The 14548-nt window shown below is 35.3% G+C and overlaps 3 protein-coding genes across 6 annotated transcripts; 1 reads left to right on the plus strand and 2 right to left on the minus strand.

Annotated features, from left to right (window-relative positions):
* Positions 1-81: 81 nt before the first annotated feature.
* On the minus strand, positions 82-6961 carry Fl(2)d (female lethal d). 3 transcript variants are annotated; one of them, XM_071772740.1, is made up of 6 exons: positions 6637-6961; positions 5325-5697; positions 2805-2929; positions 2521-2699; positions 2292-2446; positions 82-2177 (listed from the first exon to the last, which is right to left on the minus strand). In XM_071772740.1, exons 2-6 carry the CDS (start codon positions 5554-5556, stop codon positions 1471-1473), a joined length of 1398 nt encoding a protein of 465 aa, XP_071628841.1. In that variant the 5' UTR covers positions 5557-5697; positions 6637-6961; the 3' UTR covers positions 82-1470. The 3 variants fall into 3 exon arrangements, with proteins under 3 accessions (XP_071628841.1, XP_071628842.1, XP_071628843.1); XM_071772741.1 differs by lacking the exon at positions 6637-6961 and adding an exon at positions 6069-6557; XM_071772742.1 differs by lacking the exon at positions 6637-6961 and having other exon boundaries at positions 3928-5468.
* Positions 6962-6983: 22 nt separating this feature from the next.
* Positions 6984-10074, plus strand: LOC139809662 (WD repeat-containing protein 46). 2 transcript variants are annotated; one of them, XM_071772738.1, is made up of 6 exons: positions 6984-7125; positions 7980-8716; positions 8799-9115; positions 9193-9517; positions 9606-9719; positions 9804-10074. In XM_071772738.1, the coding sequence occupies exons 1-6, from the start codon at positions 7074-7076 to the stop codon at positions 9909-9911; spliced, it is 1653 nt and encodes a 550-aa protein (XP_071628839.1). In that variant the 5' UTR covers positions 6984-7073; the 3' UTR covers positions 9912-10074. The 2 variants fall into 2 exon arrangements, with proteins under 2 accessions (XP_071628839.1, XP_071628840.1); XM_071772739.1 differs by lacking the exon at positions 6984-7125 and adding an exon at positions 7370-7706.
* A 1596-nt stretch (positions 10075-11670) lies between these two features.
* Positions 11671-14193, minus strand: LOC139809670 (chymotrypsin-2-like). Its single transcript, XM_071772749.1, has 5 exons — positions 14097-14193; positions 13347-13506; positions 12735-12984; positions 12390-12533; positions 11671-12061 (listed from the first exon to the last, which is right to left on the minus strand). Exons 1-5 carry the CDS (start codon positions 14152-14154, stop codon positions 11909-11911), a joined length of 765 nt encoding a protein of 254 aa, XP_071628850.1. The 5' UTR covers positions 14155-14193; the 3' UTR covers positions 11671-11908.
* Positions 14194-14548: the final 355 nt, after the last annotated feature.

Genomic DNA, 14548 nt, shown 5'->3' on the forward strand with positions numbered 1-14548 from the left:
CGATGCAGCGCTTCTTTGCCACGCAATCATATATTATAATTAAATGCCAAGTATGGAATGGAAGGAAATTAACATCTTCAGTCTGAATAAGGAATCCTTTAATGATCATGTCTTGCAGTTGAAGATTCACAATTCATGTTAGCATACTTCAGCGGTGAGTGTGTAAATTAGCGAACGTTCTACATCGCGTAAGCGAAAAGGCGGACGTGTAAAAATTTCATTGGAGTCTCATCGAAATACAAGTTGCTTTCAATCGCCCTTAAATTATTTAAAGAAAAGAAGACACCATATACTTCGATTGCAAAATGTGCGTAAGAAAAGGCTTTACTTTACGTCGCTCGTAATTCAAAAGTTATTGTAGCATCGATATCTAGACAAGAATAATAATGGCACTGTATGGAAAATTTGGGGATGGAACGTATCTCATGCGTATATATATATATATATATATATATATATCTCGTAACATTCTTTTCGATGCAACTTTCGATATCCTCTATTTTTTTCCTCACAACGTAGACCGCGAACGAAATTGAAAGCGCAAATCTTTCCGAGGGACGCGATACGAAACAAATCTGCATATACAGATAATATAAAATATATCAAACGCTATACAAGTTTAGTTTAGTTTAGAGAAAATTAAAAATGTAAGTTTAATGTATCAGTCTGTGAGATCAATCCATTTGCATCGCTAAGACTAACGTTGTGTATTTTATGTCATTTGCTTTATGTATGGTTTCCAATTGTTCAATAAAAGCAAAACGCACATTGTACAGTGGGATCGATACATGTCTCACATTGCACAGGAATACATATGTACACATCGGACCGTTACCTACAGAATCATGCGAAAATCTCACACTGCATTTCTTTTTCTTTTTCTGAAAGCATTATAATTTATTTATCTAATATTAATCAGGCGTTTATTTTTTATTCTTGACAATATCTTTCGAATCATCCGTTCCTTTTACTGATTAACTAAAGCCTGTGCTGGTTTTTATATAGAGTTTTAATACAATAAATTTACAAAATACAAACAAAACTCGATTGTTCTGGTTTTCCTTACAGCGCGTCTGGCTGTAATAAATTATATTAAACCTATTCAGATTTCTCGTCTGATATATCTTTGCAATGTAATACGCAACTTGGTCATTTGCAAGTAACTCGACGTAAACGTGAACTTTATATATCAATCTAATGGTATAAGAGTATTTACAGGCTTATTATTTTTTTTTTTAGACCAATGCGAATATTCATCCTTTGCAGTTTATCACGAATACAGGTACTGAAATTACGTTTCTTTATGGCTAATTATTTATTTATTCGACCAATTCATCTTGTAAATAGCCGGTGTTGCTTTAGATGAAAAATTTTATACACAATAGTAACGGGGATGTCAAATCAAATATATCGCGAATTTCAATCACGTGTTGTTATTAGTGTCGTCCAAAGTCAACCTAAAATAATCGTTCATTCCGGATCACTCTGCAGAGTCTCGCCATTGGTTAAAACTAACGCGTCGTCATCGGCCTCGTTATAATCGAGAGAAAGAATACTCTCCCTCCGTTTCTTCTTGTGCGTCCTTTCATCATCACTACTGGCTGCACTTTTCTCCCTCTTTGTCCTGTCCCTACCCCGCGTTGTTCGCGTTATCACCTCCTCCCCGTTCGATTTACCACTATTCCTACTGTGATTTTTACTCCTTAACAATCGCTTGTTCCGATTCTCCTCCTGCTCCTCCTCCCTATCACTAAGTTCCTCGTTTTCAACCTTAATAATTAACGCCGCGGAGTCGCTAGAACTCTCGTCATTATGATCGGCTTGATTAAGTTTTCTCTCTGCACGTTCTGTTCTTTCGACACTGGTAAGCTCACTCTGGGGCGACGTTAACGGTGGAGTCCTTACACCTTTGCACATATCACTGTCCTCCATCGGTTTTGGAACTTTCGTATCTGGTACAGCGGTTTCTTCCGGTTCCTCTTTCTTAATCGGTGGCGTATGGGGCGACAAACCGTTGGATAAATTATTGTCGTTTGTATTCGCCTTCAATGCTGAATTCTCCTGTTGCAGTAGCGTGACCGACTCTCGAGCCTTGCGTAGTTCTTGTTGTAAAAAGTAAATGGTGCTCTGCATACCCTCCACGTCCTCATCTAAATCTTGCAGAAACTCGTCTAATTCTGCAAAAGACAAATCAAAAGAAAATGTATGAGTTATATTTGAAATGTTTCGATCGTAGATTTCAATTATAATAATTATAACAATTGTAAATCAGTGAATGTCTAATAAGATACCTGATTGTGACTTTTTCACTTCTTCACTGAAACTCTTTTGCAGAGCAAGCTCGCCTTCCAATTTAGCAATACGTCCACTGGCAATCATACGACCAAGTTCTTCATTTTCCTGATATAACAATCTACATTTTGCCATTAACCTTTTCCCCGTATTACTGTAAATAAAATATTTAATTAGTAAAAATTTGTGTCGTGCAGTTTCTTATTTAACGTATAAAGCTTTTATCACCTATCCGGGGTAAACTTCCACGCGCTTAGTTCATTCTGTGTATCCTCCAATTTGCCCTTGGTCGTTATTAACTCTTGCCTTAATTTCTGTATCAATATATTAACAGCCGGATCTAATAGAGCAGACCTTAATGCAGCTGCGGACGGAGCTTGGGTGGCTTTCATTTCAGTTATTTGATTCTAATAATGAAAAAAATAAGCCTTTTTTTTATAGAGTCGTTTAGAAATAAATCTTACGAGATAAATTGTACTAGAATTTCGATGTATCTGAGAATAGTTACATACAATATACTCTTGCAATTCCTGTTCTTTAGAGGCAAGCCTCCTTACTAAGATCTTCTCCCTGTGAGATGCTTCTATATATTGTTGTCTGTATTTGTTTTCGGATTCTCTCAATGAAGTTAGTTCACCTATAAAGGAATAGTCTATAAATTTTTCTACTTCCAGACCTTCAACATTCAATGGTATCTGTGTTTCTTAAAATTGCAATAGTAATTACATATATATATATATATTTGTGATGCATGTATATATTTATATCTTACAAGAAAAATATTTCTTGTAAAATAGCAAAGTTATTCGCCATATGTTAAAATAATTACAGCGAAATTATGGAATATGTATTTCATGGGAGATGTAATACATACACACATACGCGCGCGCGCATATCAGTTTTTGAACTATTTTAAGCCTGCAAGTTGGTTTTGTTTCTTCAATATCTAACAAGCAATTGAATTATATTTTCTTTTTTCAAAATTTAAAAGATGTTTTATATAAATTTTATCTTTTGATATTTGAACATATATATTAAAAATGCAAATATAAAAGTCCAGTATGTGATTTCTGATTTAAGCGAGCAATATTTATATGCAAGGATTTAGAATTATTTTTATGAAGTGAATTAAAAGATTAGAAAAGAATAACATAATTTCTGTATATCATATTTCTCTGCATATATATTGATTTCAACAAAAATATAAAAGTTTGTTCCGTTGCATTTTTAGTTTTTCAAAGCTAATTAATGAATAAAACTTATTATTTGGAAGAAATGTTAGCATATATACTTTATTCTACTGTAAAATTTTTATAACGATATATTCAAGAATTTTTTTTCTATAAATTATAAATAAGTTTTTCTATTTTCTGTTTTCTAATTTATTTTATAAATAAATTAAGAATAAAAATTTATGAATCGTATTAAATATTTGAAACCTCAGACTGTAATTGTATAAAATATTCTGTATAATTTGTATATATAATATATCAACAGAGTTTTTGATGGAACCAAGTATACTGGTGAAAAATTACTATTTATAATTTTAACCTAAGTGCGCATAAATAAACAATATACTTTTGTAAGTACGTGACTATGACTGCCTGACAACTGACATTGTTAATTGGCGCATACTTTGATTTTTGGTGTCGTTGCGACGTGCCATTTGTGAGACTCTCTGTACTTCGACCAAGACCAAGAGTGGACGTTATTTTTCTTCCGCAAGAATCAAGCGTGTACTTGTTGCAGGCACAGATGTTGTAACGAGACGCTGGCCGGGTTAACCCACAGGTATGTACTTTTGAAATTCATATCTGATACCAGGATATTATGGTGCAGGTATAAATGCATGCACAAGTTGCATTCGTAGTAAGAATATGTAGTAGGATAATTGGTCTAGGAATACAGTTAATTAAAAATTGCATTATCTCTAATTGGAAGAAAAGTTCGAGGACAAGATAATATATGTAAGGATACGTAGACCAGACGGGAAGGGAGAGGACAGATGATGGGATTGGGTCATGTAGCGTTCCAATTGGTAACGACGAATGTGGTTGCGTACTTCACCGAGATTTAAATTTCACGCACCCCAGGTGCAGTAATTTGTAGGCCAAACGGTGACACGGATCCACTCTTATTATTCCTCTGAGCCATAAATTCAGCGCCATCATATCGCTGCTTTTCATCTCATCCTCCGTTAACTAGAAACTCGGCCGGTATTTCGAATTTATCACGCACGGCACACACTCTCCTGCATTTGGCAGTATAATTATTTACACCGCAGAGATATACGCGATACACTGCACAGGGCACTTGTGAAACAATGACATTCTGAGCAAGGCCTTTCACAACATCGATGCATGGCAGACACATTTTTGGCAGAGAAATTTTTGCTTGTTGACACACATAAGCACTTGTTACCTCAGCCATTTTCACTATTACTCGCTAACCATGCTCTTTATGGCTGATATTGTAATTGCTCACAAGAGAATTTGGACTAAACGTATTCCTTTTTTGTACGTCATATATGTGGCTGTCACTCCACCCGTGCTCACAAATACCTTGAGAATTATCGCTTTATGTCACGATACATATGAATCTTTAATTACCCGCACTATACACATCACAAATGTAGTTTTGGAAATTAATATATTAATATAATCACTATATCGTATATATGAAGCGCAACATTGTATCTCAATTCCATATTTAATCTCTCTAGTACTTTTTTGTGCAGATACATTAAGATAATCTGATCGCACGTGAACTAAGCTCTCTCATAGAGCGATAAAGAAGTAGTTTCCTACAATTATACCTGGAGTACTTATTTACTAAAGCTCTCTCTCTCTCTCGCTACCTTAAATCTAATAGACAACTTAATAATAGTATCCTGAACACTGATCTAATGAACCCTACGCTTAGCGTCTCTACGAGAGTCTTGTCTCTTACAAAAGACCGTTGTGTTCTGGCATTCGTTAATTCGATTAAGATATGTGGTGAGTGAGGTGGTCTCACTCGTGTGATCTCAGTACCTTCCTGAGCTGCCGCCTGGGCTTCTAGACACTCCACATACAAGTCCTGTTCGTGCCATTTGGCCGCCAGCTCGTCCTTTGTCAAGCTGTCCAATTGTTGCTGAGTTAGCTTCACGCGCCTTGGTTGCCTAGGCGAGTGCGGGCTACTCGGCTTCCCACCGTTGCTGCTGCCCTGAGGACTCCTCGGCGAGGACGGTCCTGCCGACTTGACCTCGCTGCACTCATCTGCCATTTCCACCGCTAGTTCGCAGTTGGACGTTAAAACGTAGAAGAGGCCTTTACGCGAAATCTTCTATTCATCAATGTTACGATGCCGATGAATCGCGCCGCTGACCGAATACTACTGACGCAATCGGTATTAGAAGGCAGCCATCTGAAACGGAAACACATAGCGCAAATAATATCAAACTTGACATACAAATTACGAGAGCATAAGCTCTATCTCTTGAAATTGCAATAACGCGACGCAAATAGCTTCCATTAGGCAAATCAATTTGTTCTATCTCGCTAGGATATTCGAAGGAATTCCGTAATGCAGGTGTGTCGCGTTGTAAGATCGTCAAATTGGAAATTTAACGATCCTCGGTTACATCCAATTAACCTATTAGGTAAGTCGGTTAAGAGATTATCTGCGACGAGATTTAGACCGTCCACTCGTCGCATATCCGTACAGTTGAAAGCAAACTTTAGAACTAGAGTACAAATGTATCAACTTTTTTCCAGTGTGTGAGAAATATACTGAACCTTATTGGAAAATATCAGACTCGAATTGACGAATATCCGTGGATATTCCGTCCAAGTGATAAACGTCAAGGATAGCGCGGCGGCGTCTAACAAAGCGAGATCACGCGAAATCCCGAGAACGGGGAAACGGTAAAGGAGAGGCGTCGCCGGAATCCGCCGTTGCGGCCAGTTGCGGCAGTCAGGGAAGCGGAATGCATTTATCTCCGGTCGAAAAAGACAGTCGTGACGCCATTACGTCGACATGTCCGCCACGAAGGAGCAGCTCGCGTTACATCCAAGCGTTACGTTCCCTTTTTTTTCTTCTTTCACTCGTCCCCCCCACTTTCAGTCTCTTTTCCACCTTCCGGGGAAACGATCGCGATCGCGCGGATCTCGAATCGGGCTCGCGGCACCGGGCAACTCGACGTCAAAATCACCGCGATCGATTGTCACGCGGTTTCTCGGACACCATCGGAGTATCGGAGTCATCGGACACTGCCGCGCGCGCTAACACACTTTTTCCCTTTTTTTTTCCTCTCCTATCTCCCCTCTCTTCTCTATCGTTAAAAGTTCGCCCGACTCTACCTACCGTCCGTTAGAACGGTGGACATTCCATCGTGACGGCTGGGCTGCTGGGTATCAGGAGAGAGACGGGACGGGTGACATCGTGCGTCCGTGGGAAAAAAAAAGCGCCAAATGGGTCCTCTCCGTCGTCCGCGTGCGGCCAACTTCACTCCGCGATCGATCAATCCGAACGGAGCCGAGTGCTGCGCGAGCGGCCAGGGAAAGACGCGCGTAACTTCACGGCTGAACGCCTAGCCGTTCTCGACGCGGTACGCGTATAATTCGACACCATACGCGGAAACTTGGGGGGAACGCCGGACAAACGCTCGCCGCGGGTCAGAAACGCTGACGACTAATCATGAATGACAATCACCCCCGCGCGGACCGCGAGAGGGGGGAACCGGAATGGCTGAAAACGGGAGTGTGCCAGCGCATGCTCCAATCACGATCGACCTATGACGAATGCCTCGAACAGGGTTGCCAGATCAATTTAGAAGATTTGCTCCTAATATGAGTATTTTATTTTATATATAAAACCCCTAAACAAACTCTTCAAATTTTTTCCTAAGTTTAAAGTTCTATTGTTCATGATATTATTCTATTTCTGGAAATTAGCGTCTTAAAAATGTCGTCGTAATATTTAAGTAACTTTTTTTTTTTTTGCAAAATTTTATAATTATATAAATTATCGCAATTATGGGTCTGTTCTCTATTTGTTGAACTGGCTATATACGCTTATAGTTAAGAATTTATTTTTTTTACTCCACACATTAAAAGGAAAAAGATAAACTCTGAACTAGTGCAGCCAGTTCAGCAAAAGAAAATAGATCTATCAATTTCGTCGATTTTGTCAATCATGCTGATTGACGTTTTAAAAAAGAATTGTTATAACTTTGCAAAACTTTTTGGAAATCTCATGAAAATTGGACTTAAGGAATTCCATGTCACTGTACACTAACGCCCTCGTGGTAAATACCAATTTGGCTTCGTCTTCGAAGCATGTGTATGTACGTATTGTTGAAAGATCAGTCAAGATCAGTACAAAAGTTAATGATTAATACGTGATTACAATAAAAATCACAATGAACCCACCAGGTATGAGCAGTATAATCATTTTTGTTGTTGGATTTTTGTTTTTCTTTCTCACTGACATGATCAATGATATACATATAGATTATATTATGGTTAGGTTAACTCACGTGTACAGAAAAAATATAAATGCAATAAATTTCTAAAAATGCAATTTTTAAAATTAGAAAAAGATAATTATTTTTGTTTTAAATAACTTCTAAGTCTGAAAAATGTAATTTAAAATCTTGCATTACAAAATTATTCAATTATTCAAAATTATGTTTATGTTGTTTCTAGTGGGCAAAAGAGAGAGATACCATGAAAAGACACCAGTTGGTAAGAAAAAAAACAGGCACTCTGGAAAGGTGCCAATTAATAAAACAGTACTAGCGAAATATTCTAAAGGTCCGGGACTTGAGTTAAGACGAAAGACAAGTGCGATAAAAAATAAAGTTTTGAGAGAGAAACTAAAACAGAAAGAGCGAGCTATAGAAGAACAGGTGGAAGCTTCTGCTCGGACGGAGTTACTATTGACGGAAGAGCATGGCTATATGGAAGCAGAACCTGGAGAAGTCACTACTGAGTATCGACAGAAGCAAATAGTGGAGAATGTGGATATAACAAGTGCGGCTAAACGTTTCAAACTGGATCTGCAGTTTGGTCCGTACTGCTTTAGATATACCAGAAATGGTAGACACTTGCTCTTAGGTGGGAAACAAGGTCACGTGGCAGCTTTTGACTGGGTGACGAAGAAGCTGGCCTGTGAAATAAATGTGATGGAGTCTGTGCATGATGTTACGTGGCTGCATCTGGAGACCATGTTTGCGGTAGCGCAGAAGGATTGGGTTTATGTATACGACAATCAGGGAATAGAGTTACATTGCCTGAAAAGAATGAACGGTGTGACCAGATTGGAATTTTTGCCATATCACTTTTTGCTTGCCAGCGGATCAAAGGATGGTCACATGGCTTGGTTGGATATATCTATAGGCAAGCAGGTCGCTCGTTATAACTCCAATTTGGGTAGAATATCTGTGAGTTTTGTTAAAGATTACGTTGATTTCCGATTGTTGTATCTCAGATGCTTACCGACAATCATTTAATTCATTATTATAGGTGATGACCCAGAATCCAAGTAACGCAGTGTTATGTGTGGGCGACTCGAAAGGAATAGTATCTATGTGGTCTCCAAATTCTCATAAACCATTAGCGAAAATGCTTTGCCATCACCAATCAATTATGACGTGTACCGTTCATCCATATGGGACTTACATGGCAACCAGTTCTATAGATAAATCTGTGAAGATATGGGATGTCAGGCAATTAACAGGGCCGGTGAGCCACTTGCACCTTCGTTCACCCGCTCATCGTATGTCTTACAGTCAGCGTGGTTTGCTTGCACTTGGAATGGGCAATGTAGTTGAAGTTTATAGGTAATTTGCTGATAAAATAAATTTGATACAATATTTGATACAATACTTTTATTCATACATACTTATTTTTGTATCAGGGAAACTTCTGGCGATTTCAAGCCATATTTGCGACATAGAACTGCTCGCAATGTGAACTGCGTGAGATTTTGCCCATATGAAGACGTCTTGGGAATTTCTACGGCGAATGAATTTTCGTCGCTGTTGGTGCCAGGAAGCGCGGAAGCGAACTATGACGCGCACGAGAGTAATCCATTCCAAACCAAGAGTCAGAGACGAGAAACGGAAGTGAAAGCACTTTTGGAAAAAATACAACCGGAATTAATTACCCTTGACTCGACCGAGATACTCGAAGTTGATGTACCTACATATAAAGAGAAAGTAGAGGCGAAGAAAAAACTTTTGGTAAGTAAGATATAAAAATATCTTTAATTCAGATTATTTTTTAATTATATCATTATGATATTCAACATTTTAACAATGCTCTTTTCAGTATATTAAACCAAAATCAATAAACTTCGAACCTCGACGAACAAAAGCTAAGGGGAAAGGTGGAACCGCAAAAATAATAAAAACTAAAAAAATACTAAAAGATAAAAATCGTCGGGTAAGCATTTTGTATTAATTTTAAATTAGTTTGTTTTCGATACTTATAAATTGGACATTAAATGATATAAATTGTTATTTTTAGGAAATAATTGAAGCGCTTCGTGAAGAACAGAAGGCAACCGCATCGAAAAAGATTGAGAATCCGAATAAAGATTATGGTGTATTAAATAGATTTGTTTCGAAAAAATAATAGAATAATTATGATAAAACTGATTTAATTTAATTATGATGTATGAAATTATTGTATACATATATACTTAAGAAATCGTTTACATACTTTGATTTATTCAATAATACGTAGATTCCTTATCTTGTTACAATTTATAAATAAATTATGATCATTGCTCATGAAATACCTGCAGCAATAATTTAGCGCCAATGCCCTTTTATATGCTTTCCCATTCCGTTTTTCATCAGTAGTGGATTTATTTGATTGCGTTTTTGACGCAGGCCTGCGATGTTGCTGTCCTAATCGAAGGAGAAGAACGGACGCGCAATTTGGAACTATTTGGCCTCATCTCCTGAACTAAATAAAAGACATGAAATATATACACATATACATATATTTGACACACTTTGAGTAGTATACCACCTAGATATAAGTAACGCATAAATTTTCGCAGAGGCTCATTTATGATGACGGTTTTATTTACTAATAGCTACGATTTCGTTAGATATTTATATACATATTGAATGAAAGCAATAAAAGTTCATTTTGTGTGGTGCACTGAATATATACTTTAATAAATATCGAGGAAGAGAGAAAAGAATCGGTTCACATTAGAAAGTCAGGTTCAAACCTCACTATTATGCTTCGTCTGTCGCATCTCTTTTTCACCTTCTTGGTCATCCTTATCTTCTTTCTCTTTCGATTTTTCTTGTTTTAGATACCACCAGCGACGAAATTAACTGGTATATATACAATTTAATCACTTATAATTATAATTATGCTTGTTATTCTAGGTACTATCTCATAGAACTCTTTATTTTAAAACGCATTTGGATTGTTTTGCTTAAAGTTCCAAATAAGCATAAATTTCAATGAAATTTGCACAATTTTTTAATATAAATTTAAATTAAGGAATATTAATTGCTACTGCAGCTACTCACGGATATTAACAGAGTTTTTAGAGAAAACACACTGTTAATAAAAAAACAGTATAGCGTTGGTTTCAAAAATTCCATTGTAAAGATTATTTATTTTGGTAAAGTGAGTTGCATGGTAAAGCTGTAATAATTGATAATAGTATTTTAAGAGCCTCAGTAGGAAAAGATCCTAATCAAATGACAAGAGAATTCGTTAGAAGAATGAATATAAAATATGTATAAATAAAAATATAACATTTTTGACCAATCATTATGGACCAATATAATTCTTAACAATAATGTTCGGGTGCATATGTACATTTCGAATAACAATAAAGTAAAATAAATTAAATTATGAAATCCTACCACATATTTCTTATTCATTGGATATATCGTCTACAGATTGTCATATTTTCAAACATTTTTAACTTTATTTTTTAAAAGACAAAATTTTTAAAAATAAAAATAATATTGAGAGAGAAAGAGAGAGAGAGAGAGAGAGAGAGAGAGAGAGAGAAAGAGAACTGTAAAATAATTCATAGAGTTAAATAGTTTAAAGTTAAAGAGTAAAATAAATAGTTTTTAGTAAATAGTATGTATCCATTGTAAAATTATTGAGAGAAATGTATTGATGCCAATAAAGCTTATTTTGATTAAATAAGTTGTATTTTTTTTAAGTAGGTATAAAATAATGTTTTAATTATTCATTAAAATATCCAAAATTTTATATGCACCAACTTAATTTCGCAACTTGTTTTTGTGCAAAATTTCTGGAAGTATAAATCTTTGTATATTTTTTAAAGAATCTTAAGATTATACGTTTAATATCAAGATAGATCAATTTCAATTTCGTACTATCGAAATATAATTGGATAATATATTTTATGTACACAATATATATTACATGTAACAGAAGAGAAATTTCATAAGTTGAAATATATTATCCGTAACAATATAATTTTTTCTTAACAACTTCATTTTCATCTTCACGTAATATTCAATAATTAAAATTAGCCGAACACAGGCGCGCGCAATAAAATATATGTATCTACAAAAATGAATGTATGCATAGATACGTTGTAAAAAGTCAGAGAAGGATGTTTAATTGTTGGCTGCATTAATATATTTGTTGACCCAGTCTCTGTAGTAGTACACCCTAGTGAACACATCTGGATAGCCCGCGGCGCATGGAACAGCAAAAGACACGATGCCAACTAGTTTGTCTTCGTAAGTGAGCGCACCACCGGAATCACCCTGCGGAGATAGCGTATTTAATGTAGTAATATTCGCCAGAATTTTTCATCGAAATATTGATTCTCCAGATATTAGCGCGTGACGTTAATAATCGTCACTTTAAAGTTGTTTTTGTAAAGCAATTAACCGCTTTTCTGTCACAACTAGTTCTAACAAATTATCTGAACGATAGAAATGTCATTCGTCATTCCTTATCAATCTGATATCAACATAGATAAAGCAACGACGATTACTCATTTTTTTACTAAACTTTTTTATAATTTTTAGCTGGATAAAGGTTGTTATAAGATAAACGCGTGCACGATTTATTCTACAATTATATACTTACATTACAAACTCCTTTATCATACGATTCAAGGGTGCATATATGACCAACGGTGATATTGATGGGTGCGTATATCTTAGCGCATATCTTTTGAGAATATCCTGTTACTGTGACATGTTGCAGGCGTACTGGAACCGGACCGCCCGCCTGAAAATAAAGTGTTTTAAACTAATGCCTGATACCTTAGTTTTGATATAGAAATGATAAAGAATATAATATATCGTTCTTGAAAGTTCTCGAGAGCTGTAAAATAATATTTGTCAAAACTCGCCCTTGTGTATAAATTTTGGTTAGATAATTTTGATAGATAATTTTAAATGAGATATTAGATATATTTCTTATATTTACCCAGAGTCTTCCCCAACCAGAGACTTGCAATCTAACATTTTCAAAATTCTTGTTGTCAGATATTAGAGCTGTCGATGTGATAGTTTTATTAAATGTGATGTCTTTCGATAATTTAATTAAAGCAATGTCATTAAGGTTTTGCGTCTTGTTGTAATTATCGTGTATTATTAGAGCATCTGCGGTATATATAATTTGTGACTGAAGATTATTGCTTCCAACACCGATTTGAATGTCGGATGGATATCGCCGACTGTAACAATCAGTAAAGTTTATGATTATCTCGCTTTGATTTAATTTAGGAGTCTAAAAGATGATTTTTTTGTTTCAATATTTATTTAACGCTATTATACTTGTCTGAATGTCTGAGTGGAGAGGTAATCTTGATTATATAAATAATATAAATCATATATCTCTAGATATAAAAAATCGTTGCATGTTTTTTCAAATTTTTCATATTTTTATAATTTCGTTTTATATTAAACTTGCATTTAGACGGTATATAATGATATCTTTCTTCTTTTACAAAATTACAAATGTACAAAATGCAATAATGAATAAGAATTAGACAGTTAAATGTTTTGGACTGTGGAAAAGAAAAGAGGATATGCATACCCTGCCAAGCAGTGCGCCGCGGTAATAATATATTTCTTGCTAACGATGGCCCCACCGCAAAAATGCCTTCCATTGGATGCATCCTTCAATGATACTTGATAAGGATACATACCATCTGGAGCATTGGTGCCGCCGACGATTTGCGTGTCTGCCAGACACCCTACCGATTAAAAATATTTTTATTTTCCTGCATAATACGATTCTAAAAGTATCAATGCTAAATTAGCTATACAAATATAAAACTCTTGTCTATTATATATAATATAACTTTTGTCTTTTTATATATTAATTTTCTTTCTTTACTTTAATCTATTATTCTTTGCATATAAATAATATAGATTACGTTTAAAAATGCACACGCGCGCGAAATAAGTTACGAGCAAATATATATAAATTTTAATATAATATAATTTAACACAATTTTTAAAGTTATGGGCTTAGATCGCCACGTCGTTTTTAAAATATGCGATAAAAATTTACTGAACAGATATGCTATGTTACGTTTAGAAATATACGATAAGCACTAAAAAATAATTTTTTAAATAATTATTGCGATATTTAGGTTTATTACAAAACTGAGACAAAATGCAACTCATTCGGACGATCAAATAAGCGCGTGATGAAAATTACGTAACAATCCGATCGAGCAATATCGTTGTAATACACGTTCGAATTATTCGTGATGCATCGAAGCTCGTAATGCACTCAATTTACATTTCCTCATTAATAAGATTTTCAGAATACACTTACCATGGGTGCTGTAATATATTGCAGCGCACGCGATTGTGAGACCGGTAATAGAAAGCATAGTGACGGTTACTGAGACCCATGAAGCGCGTTATCTTCGATTTATATAAACGTTAATCAAAATTAATCAATTTTCCACGTATCGATCCACGTTATCTTTTTGCGTAGGTAAGAGAGAGGCGTTCGCAGAATGGTAACATCGGGGATGATAATATTTTTTTGCTTAAACTCTCTTGAGTCAGCACTATTTGTATTACAATTATATATTTATACCTCTGAAATATAGCGGGAGAAGTTACATATTTTATATTTTGTGCGTAATATATATAAATATATATGAATATATTAAGAGTTTGCTCATTATTCTTAGGACAAAGTATTTATTCCAGATATATTAACAAAATATTTTTGCATATAATGTGGTTTTGAATTAAAATACCAATATAATCAACTGA

The sequence above is a fragment of the Temnothorax longispinosus genome, chromosome 3, assembly GCF_030848805.1.
Source record: "Temnothorax longispinosus isolate EJ_2023e chromosome 3, Tlon_JGU_v1, whole genome shotgun sequence".
NCBI lineage: Eukaryota > Metazoa > Arthropoda > Insecta > Hymenoptera > Formicidae > Temnothorax > Temnothorax longispinosus.